Below are 14,846 nucleotides of genomic sequence, written 5' to 3'. Positions count from 1 at the left end.
TTTTCTTGGATGGAAAGTAGAAGTAAGAACTATTCTATCCTCTCCATTAAATAAAGATAACAAAATAAAGCAAAAGGAAAGGCAGCAATCCAACCAAAAAAAAAAAAAAAAAAAAAAAAAAGAAAAATAATACAACAACAACAAGAAGCCCCCAAAGAACCAAAACAAACCAAAACCATTTATTTTTTTTCCCCAGGAACACAACTTGCATGTCTCAGGAATCTACTCCAGTAGATCCATCCTGAGGGAAATCACAAAGATGAAAACTCATTGCTGGAAATGTTTGATCAAAACTCTACTAGTCCTATACAAGAAATACTGTCCATCAAAAATGAATGAGAGCACAACTATCATTCACACAAATTTAATTCAGTTATTAATAGGGTTTGAGTTTTTTCCTCTGGCATCCTCAAAATTTATTTATGTGCCTAATATGCTAATTTTGATTAGTTTCCTGCACCTCAGTTGTGAGATTTACAACCTGCAGTGCTTGTGACATAAGGCTCAATTAAATTCCACCATGAAGCACTTTTCTTCCATATTTCCCCTCCTTGGGCTAATGAAACTAGTTTTATTTTAAATATTTAGTGCAGACCAAGGTGATATAGGTATAGACCTTTAAATTATCTGTTCATTTTGAAAAAAACATAGTATTTTCTTGTTCTATGTTTCTGCATGCTAATCACTTTTCTTATAGTGACATTCACCTTATGATAAGTTTAAAATTTACACCAGCAGGTGTGCTGATACTTTTTTTTTTTTTTTAATAATGAAGTAATACTCAGTTTTGGATTATTATTTCATTAGTAACACATTCTTGTGTACTCAGATATTATTTTAATTGAAACACTGTAATGACAAAAGGAAAAAGTGCTTCTGCTTATCTTCATATCCAAATTAGATAAATTAATAAATTAATAGAAGAAGATCAGTAGCTGCAGAGATTGTGACAGGTAATAGATTACTTGCTAGGCTGAGGAATATTCTGCACAGCTGCATTTTCTGATAAGGCAGCAGGTCATTGTCATCACAACTTCTACTTTTAAAATGCTATCATGCCAAGAACTTAAGTCTTAAAAAAAAAAAGTATTATCTTCTACCAGATGCTAGCACAATTTTCATTTATTCCATAACAGATTTATCAGAATAAATATTTGATCAGAGTTACTCCATTTCTTCATTGGAATAATTTATAAACTGGATACCCACAGCCACTATTTCAGCCAACAGCAGTACACTGCTATTTCATACAGATATTACTTGGACAGATAAATCAACAGTGCATTATACAAAAAAAAGATTAAAGCACTATTTCCTTGCTACTTCTAACACAAATAGTCAATCAGCATTCAAATTTAATAATGTGGGACTGTAAAAAGCAACAAATACAGGGTATTTTTCTTCCCATATAAACAATATTTTACAAGATGGTAGCTACTAATTTGCAATATATAGAGCACAGACATTAACATAAGCTCAGGTAATCCCAAGTGATGACATGAAGCTGTTGACAGATTCCATAGGTGCTATCATTGAACATAATATTTTCACATTATCTTTTCCTTTGATCCAACAATTCCCTCTGGCACTAGCAAGAAAATCCTAACAGACAAGCTTTGGATAAAACACACCTAGTTAAGCTGTTCTAGGCCCCCTAATTCCTGTTTTATCCCCCTGCAACTGTGGAGGTTCCTCTGGATTTTTCTGCTCTCAGATTTAGATGCTAAATTCATTGCAGTCTTTGTCCATCTCTGAATTGACCCTGTCATGGTAGAAATTGCTATGACTTTGCAATTTGAAATGCACTTCCATGGCAGCCCTGAGAATCAGAATGATTATAAATGCAGTGTATGCTTGAACAGAGCATAGCACTGTGCAATGAGCTAGGATTAATTAAATTTCAAAGCCAAAAGATATATTTCACTAAAGCTTTAAATTGCCCATGCAGTCATCTACATTAATCATCTCATTTCATATCAAAACTCTTCATTTTGGCCACATGTTTTATTGCCTGAATGTTAATTTCTAATTCAACGAGTCCCGCTTCTGACCCTAAACAGAGCACATCCCATGAATATTGGTAACTTTTAATTAGTGTTGAATTACAACAAAAAATTCAAACCATAAAAACCTACATTAATAACAGATTCATCCAAAGCAGTAAATCAAAACACATGATACTAAGAACTAATTAACAAAACTACAATTTCAGTTGTTTCTGTTCAATATTTAAGATAACCATTGGTTATGTCTTCAATCAGCCATCAAGTCTATTTTCTGTATCTATATTTTTTTAATATCCCAGTGCAGAAGTAAACTTTTTTCCTCATAAATGGGAGAAAATACCTTCTTTTTATTTTGTTTCATCCATACAGTGGCTGTTACTATCATTATTCCATTGAACTGGAAGGGTGGGGGAAGAAAAATAACAAATAAAAATACAAAGCAGAAAAAATAACCAAAGAAAAATAAAGAAAAAATCCTAAAACCTAACCAAACCCTTTGCTTTCAGAACAGACATTGAATTAGGCTGAACTTGTTCAGAAACAGGTTACCAAAATTAATAAGCATCTGAAATACACATATTTGCCTGAGAGGATGGCTAGTCCCCCTCACCTAGCACAGAGCTGCATGAGAGTGAAAAACAAATCTTCCATCCCACATCTTCTTTCTGCTTTCCAATTTAGAGTCAATGAAACAGATTAAATAATCCAATTCAAAATTAGTAATAATGAATCAGAGTAATCTCCTGTGTGCTGCCAATACACCTGCAGGTGCTGGTGAAGCTAAACAGGCTTTTTAATTATGTATTTACCATAATACCAGGAAGCACTGTTATAAGGTCAAAATTGAATTTTTTTTAGATTACTGTATCTATCAGTTTATAATATCCATTTAACATGACTTGCCAGTGGCAACTTCAGAACCAACCTTGAAAATTGCCCTGAATTCTAATGGATTAGGAAAATACTTGTTCTCTGTGAAAATGAGCAGGTCTGACAAACGCCAGACAGAAGCAATATGCAGCGCAATAGAGTCACATATCACATGGGTTTTATGCATCTATACTCCTTCAAAGTGATACAAGATGCTCCACTTCTCACCAGTATAAAGCAAATCATTTCAGTCCAGATAGACTGACACAAAGAAATTTGCAAATAGCCACTTTTGCCTATCACCAAAAATGCAAATCTTCTTTAACACGGTGGATGTAAAGCCAGTTTCACTTTACTCCATTTTCCTAATTTTTCTACTTTAGTGCTCTCCCAACTTTCTGCAATCCCCTCAAAAAACTATATAAAAACACCTTTCTGTCTGTTAAACAGGTTTCTGTGAGTCTTTGAAAACACTTTGCATATTTATCCTGGGTAAAGTTTACTTGTTAAGCAAGAATAACTCAACATATGTAATGCATCATCAAAACCTCTTTTTTTTTTTTTTTTTCTCCAGCTGAAGCAGGTTGGTAGATGCTGTATAAACATGTCATAGGTTTAGTGGAGCCAGGGAATAACATTTTTCAGTTAGCAGTATGGAGGTGCCCATCTAGCAGCATGAGTAGTAAGTAAAGTTGATCTGAATGTAAAATATGAGATTCCCTAGTAAGAAAAATACATATTTTGAACAGAACTTCCCTAAGTTACCCACAGTTCTGCTCACATGATAAATCTGTGAGTAACTCCTCCCAGACTCCTGTGGCCTGTTAGTAGCATGTGAAACTACAAAATCTTACATTCATATTGTTCCCTTATATCAATTCTTCTCATTCTGCATAGGGCTGACAAAGCATTGAAAAAATGAAAAAGACTAAATGCAAACAAGAGACTTTATTATAAATGTCAGTAAATCACAGTATCCTGGACAGATTTTTAACTACAATTATAGCTTTTGCTGAAAAAGCATTTGCATGAAGGGAAGATTTAAAAAAACCATACATATTTCATATTCATGTATTCCTTTGTGTAAGTATTTTTTGTGTAATATTGTATAACCATGACTTTGATTCTGCATCAGCTATGAAAGTAGTAATATTCCATACATTTGAAACAATCATAAACTGATAGTTCAAACAAGTGAAACAAGCATGTACAGTGAGAATTGATGCACCCATCACTAGGAAAGAATTACATCTGCATTAAAATGAAGCCAGACCAGATTAAAATTCTTTCTTTAAATCCATATTTTTCAGCACTGACACTCCCTTAAACAAGCCAAAGGTCTGGAATAAAAAGCTATTTCAAATGGTTGCTATAATAACATTCAATTTTCTTCCAATTCTTCAACAAACTGATAGTCTACGATAAAAGACAAGTCAAACTTAGATAGGTTCAAAAACCCTTCATTGATTAAATTCAAGAATTAAATGCATAGCAAGATGTTTACTCAGCTGTGACAGTCAAGCCATTAAACAATGTTTGGTCCATGTCTTAAGGAAGTTCATTACCACCTTCTCTGTAAAAATATTTCTTTGTCTTGACAAGGATCTCATACATTCTCTCTTTCATTTCATAGCTTAGCATTTGATGCAAGATGCAAAATTCAAAGCTATGCAAAAAATCTGAAAGCTTGCAGATTATACTAAACTCTGCTGCAGAATTAACAAAAGTGAGACTTGAAAGAGAGTGCACCATCATCTTTTAATTGTTCAGTTTGGCTAAAAAACTCTATTTGACACATTGATTTAAGAAGTGATGTATTGTCAACCAAGGATCCCATGGTAGTTGAGAGAGGGAGGAAAAAGTGAAGGCGACAGCCAAATTAAATGTGTGAAATCAACATTGCCCTCAGGCTTTTCCTTTGGGAAGCATTTCCTTCTTTTGGCCACTTTTGTAGGACTATAAATTTGTGTGACATAAATGGTAAAATGTGATGGGATAGGCAGAGCCAGAAAATAACCTGTCAAGAACAAAAAAGCAGCCCAAAGATTTTAGATACTTTAGACAATCTCTGAGACAGATTTGGAGAAAAATACAAGCAATAATTATTTAACTTCACTTTTCTATGTAATAAATGATACTAAAAACTGGAGAGTAGTGTTTTGGAAAGAGATATGGAAGTTGAACATGGTCAGCAGTGCCCTGGCAGCCAGGAGGGCCACCCATGTCCTGGGGGGCATCAGGGACAGCGTGGCCAACGGGGAAAGGGAGGGGATTGCCCTGCTCTGCTCTGAGCTGGGACAGCCTCACCTCAAGTGCTGGGGGCAGTTCTGGGTGCCACAGTATAAAAATAAGACATTAAACTACTAGAAGGTGTCCCAAGCAGGGCAATGGAGATGATAAAGGGTCTTGAGGGAAAGCCTCATGAACAGTGGCTGAGGTCAGCCTGAAGGAGTCTGTGGGGAGACCTCATGGCAGTCTGCATCTTCCTCATGAGGGGAAGCAGAGGAGCAGGCACTGACCTCTCTGGTGACAAGTGACATGACCTGAGGAGGAGGCATGAAATTGTGCCAGGGGAGGTTTAGGTAGGACCAAGATAATGTTCCTCCCCTAGAGGGTGGTTGGGCACTGGAAGAGGCTCCCCAGAATAATGGTCACAGCACCAGTCTGACAGGGCTCAAAAGGTGTTTGGACAATCCTCTCAGGTGTGATTTTTGGGGCTGTCCTGAGCAGGATGATGTGTTGGGGTCAATGATCCTTATGGGTCCTTGCAGTAAAGCTGCATGCAGAAACAACCTGAAAGAGGAAAAGTATCTGAAATGGATCTGTTCACCCTCTTAATACTGGCTTCAACAAAATGGTTGGGGAACAGCCTCAGAAAAAGAGGGCAGCCATGATCCACCTTAGATAGTTGCTCACAGTGGGAGCCTGCACCAGCACAGAGGACTGAGTAAACTGTGTTTCATTAATGGTTAAATCTGTGCTCCTTGTTTCTGTCTCATGACAATCTGTGATGTTCCATGTGATACAGGTTTAGTCCAGGTCATAACAAGCAAAATCATTTTGCATATTCCCTCCACTGTCCCTTTTTTCTCTTTGGAAAAAAAAAACCGACAAACCACCATTTTCACTTGTCCATATTTAGTAACAGCTTAGAAATTGTAAGGATCTGTCTCTTAATTTTTCTCCCTCAAAAAACTGTGTTTGGAAGAGAAGTGAAAAAAGCACCACAGTAGGAGGACTTTAATAATGTCATTTGCAAGGGAGCTGAACTGTACCAAAGGTGAACAGCATGCATGATGGCTTTTGAATTTCTGGCATCTCCTTCTGAAGGAGTAAGACATTAATCCTACAGACCAATTTTCACCTTGTCCTGGAATATTTAGAATGTATTTCAATGACTGCAGCTCTATTTCTAAATATTTCCATTGCTGCTAAAGATTTATTACTACTATTAACAGTAAGTGCAACAGACTCTCACTGTTATTTCAGTGAGATTCATCACAAGCAAATGTCTGATATGGCTCCAGTAAAAAGTCTTTATCTATATGCTTTTATTGTGTATATACCAGATCATATTTAAGGACCTAACTTTTTTGATATCTGTGCTCTCTTGAATAAAATTCATACTTTGAAATTGATACAAATTTCAAATCTCTAAGAGTACATCTAAGTAGTACTAAGAGTATTGTCTAAGAGTACATCAACATAACATAGTAAAAAAAAGAGAAACAGTGTTTCCTTTATTTTACGTCATTTGTGGCGTAATGTGTCATAACAAAGGCAATACCATACTAATAAATGGAATATAACTTTAAGAAACTCCCCTTCTCCCACTGTATTTTATGCAGTAACATGGAAGAATCTCATCCATCTCTAATGATGTATACTCATATTCAACAAAACAAGACAGCAATGTTATACACAGATAACTACTTACCTCAGCAGTAGTCTTACTGTGGTGTAAGGATAGTTTTGTGACAATCTATTAAAATTCAAAGCTCTTAACCAGCAAATAATCCCACTAGGCGTGTAGATACATGAATATTTACAAAATACTCCCATCAAACTCAGTTTGTGCAGCCCTTTATTCACCACCATTTTGTCGTGTGCTTCCAGGTTTCTGTCAGATCTCAGGAGAAGAACAAGTAATTCAAGCTATATGATTTTGCCTAAATTGATTTAGACCCTAGTGTGTGTTTGAAATAGCAAGTCTATGTACAATCCATGAGTTCTAACCCTCCTTTCCTTTAAAAGCTTATTGAAGTGCAACAGCTGCCGTTTGTATTTTAGTCATAGGTAGGTAGAAGTATCATACATTTGCAGACAACTAATCAGAAAAATTTTGGTTGGGAGGGACTTTTGAAGAGCTTTATTGTGACCTCTGCTAAAAGCATGGCTGTCTTCAGAGCAAGATAACTTTGCTTCAGACCTTCAGTCAACTTCTGAAAATCTCCCATAGCTTCTCTATGCAACATTCCCAGTGGTTGACCACCTCACTCTCAACTTTCTTTCTTGTACCAGATATCTCCAATTTCAACTTCTGATCTTTGTGCTCCTCTGAGAAAAATTTTAATCCACCTTCACAGTAGTTTCTCTCAATTTTGTTGCCAAATAATACAGACAGATTCACCTGACCTCTTTCACCCCTGCTAAAAAACACCGGGTCCTTTTGCTTCTTGTATGCTGTGTATTCCACTTCTCCTGTCACATTACTGGTCCTCTACTAAATTTGCCTGCATTTGTTAATTTCTCCTTTTCAGGTGGCTCCACAACAGGACAGAGAATCCAACATGCAGGCTTACTGTGTTGAGAACAGAAAATAATCCCTCCCCTCTGCTTACTGGTCACTTTTGCCAAAGCAGCTGCAGGGCATTGCTGTCCTATGTCAGCTTGCTTCCTACTAAAAACCACAGATCCTTCTGCAGAGCTGTTTGCTACCCAGCATTTTAGTGACTAGCTTCTACCAGTGAAGGTAGAAGGGTTATTCTGGGTTATTCTGTCTTGGGTTATTCTGTCCCAATGGAAGGACTTGTATTCATCATTGATAAGTTTGAAGGAAAGTATTTGTTGAATACAAAGTTGTTGAAAATGATCATTGCAAAACCAGAATCAAATTAAGTAGCAAGGATCTGGCAAGCCAGTACTTCTTTAAACTAAGAAGTGGAAAAATTCAGAGATCATTTGGTATTCTTAGCAGAGCTCATAAGCACATTACATTAGCTACCAAACCTCTGGAGAGCACATCTTCTCATGAAAAGAGGAAGAACTGTGTGGATTAAAATTATGCTGGTTATGTTTGGTAGGTTTTAAGACAGAATAGGTGTGGGAAGCATTGTTACTAAAACAGCTAATATGAAAGTTAGTAATCTATGCCGAATTGGTAGGCTGTTGTCCCAGACTGACAACTACTTTTGCCCAAAAGATCAAGTTATGTCAGTTATAGTCTTCTTTCTACAAGTGCTACACAAAATTTGATTATTAAATTCAGAAAATAACAGAAAAAACCCTTTAGGTCAAGGTATTGTATAACACTAAATGTGGGGTTTCAGAAAATAATTTTATTTCCAAAGTAAGTTGTTTGTTGCTGCTCATATTCCCAGTTACTGCATTATCAGTCCAGTGATTTACCACAATGCTTGTGTTTTTTAGAAGGAAGAAAATGTCTGTAGGCTAGGAATGTCTTTTACATTTAAAAATTATTTCTAAGTTTATTACTGTGCTGTCTCTGAATCTGTATCAAAGTCTTGACTAACACATAGGTTAACACAGCCGTAAGACAGAACGGTGTCGAAGACTATTCACCCTCCAGAGATGATTCTGTCTGAATTTCCTACAGAGGATCATATAAGAATTCAAAACCAGGGAGACTATTAGAAGTCACTGAGAAGAAATTGGCCTCTGTAAAAGATGTCAGTGAATGAGTGCCTAATGGTACATATGCAAAAAATAAAAAATTTAAAAATAATCATTAAATCCTGAGATGTTGAGATTTTTTCTACTATTGAGGTGGACAGGCCCCCGAGCAACCTGACTGAGTTAAAGCTGTCCCTGCATATTACAGGGGGTTTGGATTGCATGACATTTTAAAGATCCCTTCCAACTCAAACTATTCTACAATTCCATGAAAAGTACAAAAAAAGAATGGAAGTGACTGTCTGGAGAAGGTGCCAACTGATGCTGTGAGGAGTGGCCTCATGACCAGCTGAGCAGGAGGCAGCCTGTATGTGCTGCCAACAACGGTGACAGCAGTGCAGCTGTCAAGGGTCCTGCACACAAGGGTCAGCACTTACAGGTCCCACAGAGAACCAGTGATGGGATGGTCAGAAGGAGCATGGCAGCCTGAACAGATATAGCTGGAAAAGACTAGCTTTGTCCAGCTTAGGAAAAGCAATGTTTCAGTATTTCAGATACAGAGATGCTGTGCAAAGAAAAGGCCATAATAAAAATTTTATATTAAAACAAAACAAAACCAGCAACAACCAAAAAAAAAAAACCAAAACCAGAAAAACCAAAAAAAAACCCACAACAATAACAAAACCCCAAACAAACAAAAAAACCTCCCACAATAAAACTTAAGAACAATCTGAATGCAAAGACCAATCTGAATACAAAGACAGAGAAAAATTGGGTAGAAAAATATACCCAAATCAGAGTCCAGAGAATTAACCTAAGATCAGTCTGTTTCTGACTGATAAAACCAAAGAGACAAGATGCAAGCAGGAAAAGTGTTAAAATAACATCTTTAGGCCTGAGCCTACAACCTGTCTCACAAGCCTGTCTCACAAAGGTACAGTCTTTTACCATTGGTGCCAGAGCCCAACAGGCCAGTGTGAATCCACTTAAATGCAGGAGCTAGCAAGTACAGCCAAGTTATAGATACATCAGGGACACCTTTCTCTCATGCTTTGTGACATGCCACTATAATGTTGAATAATTAAAGCCAGTCAACTGCCATTTTCTTTAGAAAACCACTTACTTGAGATGAAAAAGTATTGGTTTATTATTGAACTCAAAAGAAAACTTGAGGCTAGTTCATGGCACCAGCACATTTGTTATGTGACTTTATAGGCTCTGAGACAGCTGGTGATCAATAAACAGTGATCTCAAGCTCATACAAGGATCAATATGGAAGGAGTTTGGGAAATTGTCCTTGTGAAAGTGAATTTTTGAAAAATAAAAGACAGAACAGGGAGGGTCAATAAATATTGTCACATGTTTTTAATTAGCTCAAGTTCCCTAGTAAACTCTCTTGGCGTGATATATGAGAAATTAGTTTTTACTCTTTAGTTTTACTCTTTAGCTCTTATGCTCTTAGTGTGTCTTTTGACAGTCTAGAAAATTGCCTGAAAAATAAATACTGTATAAGTGTACTGATTTTACCTTATAACTCTTAACATTAGTCCTGCGACTTTAATATTCTAACAATATCAGAATCTCCTGGATTACGGAATTCTAATCATGGGGAAAAAAATTATGCCTGTCTGAAAGACCCCAGTTAGGATGTGATTATAAGGTGAAATCACAAGTGCAAAGTAATTGAAATGCATGTTTGTGAGGGCTCAGTTATGACAACATAAAAAGCTTTCACTAAGCATTCACTGGTACAACGAATATTTTGTATCAGTGGAATTAAGCTCATGCTGTCTGCAAGCAGTATATCTACTCTGTTTACAAGCCATATGTACTTTGGTGTACTGATGACTTGCAGCTTATGATAAATTTTTAGTAACAATGGGCAAGAAATACATTTTTGGTGAAATTATTGCAAAAACAGTCACGTGTTGCAATGCCCTCAATACACACTGGGAAAGAAATTGCTTATCGCTGTTCTTTCTGGCTTTTGTATGTTAATCTTTTAGTACACAATTATTTGTTATTACCACAACAGAGAGGCTAACTTTATAGTATTGCAGTAGGAAGATATATTATGATTTCTATATTTTAGACATGAGAATACATTGCTTGCACAGCTGAGTTTTCCAGAGCTGTTACCTTAATTTTGTCAACAAGCATCATTTATACACACACACACACACACACACACACACACACACACACACACACATAGTTGTAACTAAGATGTATTTAACAGCTTCTGTACTGAATTTAGTTAAACACTTACAGACTTATTCCAGTACATCTCAAGACAGCATCATAAGAACTCTAGTGGCAGGGTCACCTTCTTGACATGGGTCAGACCCCAACAGGTGGATGTGAATACTCTTGGCCCCTACTGCTGTGGGGACAATACTCCCCACTCCCAATTCCAAACACCTCGATAACATCTAATGCAGTTGTTTAGAAAGAATACCATTTATAGAAAATACAATGTAATATGAATTAATTGGAGATTTGGGGGTTACCCTCATGTTTTATTGCCCTGGAGAACAAAGACAACTTGGACTCTTTCATTTGTTGAGCAGGGTGAATGTGGTAAAACAAGCATGTTTATCAGTAACTAAAAAATGGGGGTGAGAAAAATAATTTTTGTTCTAGCAACATAAAAATCATAAAAATTATAAAAATTGAGGTGTAGATCTTAAAGATATTGTCAACTGCCAAGGATTGGATGAAAAAAATCATGTTAAAAGAGCAAATTGAGCATTTCCTACTGACTCATTTATCTAGTGATACAGGTTTGCATTGTCTTTGTTTCTCATCCTTCTTTAAGAAGCAGACTTGAAAGCTCACAGGTCCAAGCATGACACATACAATGTTGGCATTTAATGTAAAACAAGCAATACAAAACAGACTATATGCATTCAGCCTCTTTAAAATTGCAATAATTTATTTCCCTCCATTTGAAGTATAATCACTGCACTATAGGCAAAGTAGTCCTAAAAACAAATGATCAAATAGCAAAGAATATTGCAAAGGACACGGTTATCTGAGAACTCCTCACCTGTTTCCACTTAAGCTCCTGTCACCTGGAGGGAAGCTTAGAGATGCAACTGTGGGAGGCTGCAGTCCACAGTATTGAAACCCACAGAGCCAAAGTGCTGGTACCAGTATGTCAGGAAACTGGGCAAGGCTAAAATGAGATCTGTTGCAACATAAACATGTGCTGCAAAGATGGAGGGGGCAAGCAGAACATCTGCTACGAAACAAAGGCTTTTCAATGTCTTGTAAGTCCTCCTTTTCTCCAGTCTTCAGGCCCAAGTCACTTATCTACACATATAGGTTTCATTTCCTGCTTTGTCCCAGTTGCCCAGGCTCTTATCTCCCCTTTTCCTTGGGGAACCATTTCTACAACTTTTCTCCAGCCTTGCCCCATGAGAGCCTTGTTTTACCTTCTGTGCCCAGGCATGTCCAGGGAACACAGCAGGGACCTGATGGCAGCACTGCTGCTCTCACCAAGCCACACAAAGCTGGCTCAGACTGCATGTTTTCCACACCACAGGAGGGAGCAGGCAAGGGGGTGGGACACAGCCTATCCACTGAATGGACACAAACAGCACACCTTAGGCACACCTTCATTCTTCTGTCACCCCGACCCTATGGAAACAGTATTCCATTTGGATGGCTAGAGAACAATCATTGGCATAAAAGGCCTAAACCTGAAAGAGGGAAAGGCTATAATAGATAACCTTTTCACTGGAATTTTTTTCATTTTATAGATTTAATTTCACCTCACACACCAAAGGTTCATGTGTGAAAATGTTGCCACACAGTTGTATCATCTCCTCTTTATTACACCTATACAATTTCAACAGGACTCCAGTTCTCTGTCTGTGGGCTGGTTTGTGGCTTTACTCTTTTTTAGATTAGTTCATTTGGACATCTGCTCCTGTATATGAGAACAAAATTTGTCCCTCTCCTTATTAAGTTTTACAGTGTGATCTTTCTCTTTAGTGATTTATTTACTGACTGACAAAGAAAACAATAATCTAAAAATAAAACTACAATATCAATTAAATTCTTAATACATACAATTAATTTTAATTGAAATAATTGTATTTATATTAAAGACAAACCTCTTTTTATAGAAGCTTTTCTGTTGACAAATACATATTTAGTCTTACTGTAAGCATATATTTTAATAGCAAAAAGACAGAATGAAGACTTTACTTACCAAGCCATCCTGATCCAGAATTGGGTATACACATATCTGTTTCAGCACTGGGCAACACAAATCCAACCACAAACACTTCAACCCCATCAGCCATTAGGGCCATTCCTAGCACAAAGAAGAGGGCCCACTGGAAACGACCATGGCCACATTCTTGTATTATCAATTCATATTGCTGTGCTAGCTCTTCTTCATCAGCTTTCCTCTCTGTTTCCAGTTCATGGCGATCTTTGTATTCATCACGCATAGACTGACCTAAGGCCACCCTGTCATCCTTGCCCTGCCCCATGCTGGGGATTCCCTGATACTCCCCTTCATAAATTTCATCGTCTTCATCATGTCCTTCAGTTGCTTCACTTGATCCTTCATCATCATTAGCTTCTACACCATAATTTCCTCCTTGGCTATAGTAATCATCATCATCTTCCTCATCCTGGAATCGACTGTAGGACCTCTGTGTGTAGCCATCCTGGGCTTTGTCAACTGCTTTATTTACTTTTTTCACTGCTTGCCTCTTCACCTCCTTAGCAATATCTTTGGCCCCTTTCACTAGTGAAGTCCTGTCTTTGTAGGTGTCCTCCATCCTGTATCAAAGAAGAACTGCTGTCAGGCTGCAAAGGCACCTGCCAAATGGTGTTTGGAATGTCTATTGAGTGTTGGACATCAGTGGAAAAAGCGCAGGTACAAGTGAAGCTGTAATATTCAACCTGTAAAATATAAGAGAAAAAAAGCTTATACTTCTCTACTTTTAGATGCCTCTTCACACTGATACAGAATCATCCCAATCTTGATTTAAGCACTGGACATTAGCATAGAGGGCTTTGAATAAAAAAGCCTACATTTTCTTCAGAGATATAAATATCACAGGTTACAAGGAAAATATGCAAAAGATAAATTCCATATCTCTATCAGAGAATCTTCAAAATTCAATTTTTACTCTCTAGTCTCAGATATCAGGTTTTATTCTGAAAGAAACCAAGCAATTCCATGCATCATACATCATAACTCTCTTTGCAATAACCTTTCCCATTTGAACTCCCAGTTTTGTAGGAAAGGGCTACAAACACTAATCTTTCTCTCAGTGAGTTACCATGAAATATCTCTCTAGCCTTCTATTTAACACAAATCCTGTAGAAACTTTGTATTCCTCCAGTCTGTACCAGTGTCTCAAAGCTGACTGAATTTGGCCAGTGCATTCACAGCGCATCCACACCAAGTCTTAGCAATATGAAATGCCACCCTAAAAAATTCAGTGTGGGGAGCTGTGTGGGCAGAAGTGGTGGCACTTTCACACTTTGGAGATTCCCAATACCTAAGTCATGGACAGGCACATTCCCTTCTTCGCTATCTATACTCACAGTAGGGACAGAGGGGAGCAACTGTGTATTACCTGCTAATGCGTCTCCCAGTGTGTTAGTCCAGCATGAGCTCCCACTAACCAAACTGCATGAAAGCACCAAGACATTTTCCCCAGTTCTCCTCCCTGCTCCCCTGCTGTATCTTTCCATCTTGTGCAGCCCCAAATGCAGACACAACGAGTCAAGAGTAGTTTGCTTATTAGACTGAAGACTAACCATCCCCTTCTTTTCTGTGCAGTTTTCAGGCATATCTACAAGACAATTTGCTCACCAACATCTGCACTATCACGAGGGCTGGGAGAAAGAAATGACAGCAGCATGCAAGCATATAGAAGGAAGAAATGCAGGATCATTTTTTGGCAAGAGTCTGTAGTCAGACCAGCTAAAATCAGTTACAAAATGGCACCATTACTCATGTCAAGGGAGCGTGTGTGTGTGTGTGTGTTTGTGTATGCACACGTGTGGGAATCTGAACACTGCAACAGATTGTAGAAGCCTCCCCTCTGGGAGAAAGCAGGCTACAGATTTTTAGCAGTGCTTCTA

General features: G+C 37.5%; 1 protein-coding gene across 1 annotated transcript in view; it reads right to left on the bottom strand.

Annotated features, from left to right (window-relative positions):
* SV2C (synaptic vesicle glycoprotein 2C) overlaps positions 1–13,631 on the bottom strand; it is a 78,061-nt gene extending 64,430 nt beyond the window's left edge. Inside the window, exon 1 of the mRNA XM_059836542.1 lies at positions 12,949–13,631. Coding sequence (XP_059692525.1) covers positions 12,949–13,528 — 580 coding nt within the window. The 5' untranslated portion in view covers positions 13,529–13,631. The remainder of the gene's footprint in view (positions 1–12,948) is intronic.
* Positions 13,632–14,846: the final 1,215 nt, after the last annotated feature.

This window comes from Haemorhous mexicanus, chromosome Z (genome assembly GCF_027477595.1).
Source record: "Haemorhous mexicanus isolate bHaeMex1 chromosome Z, bHaeMex1.pri, whole genome shotgun sequence".
In the NCBI taxonomy this organism is placed as follows: Eukaryota; Metazoa; Chordata; class Aves; order Passeriformes; family Fringillidae; genus Haemorhous; species Haemorhous mexicanus.
This window is presented reverse-complemented; position numbering and strand designations above follow the sequence as displayed.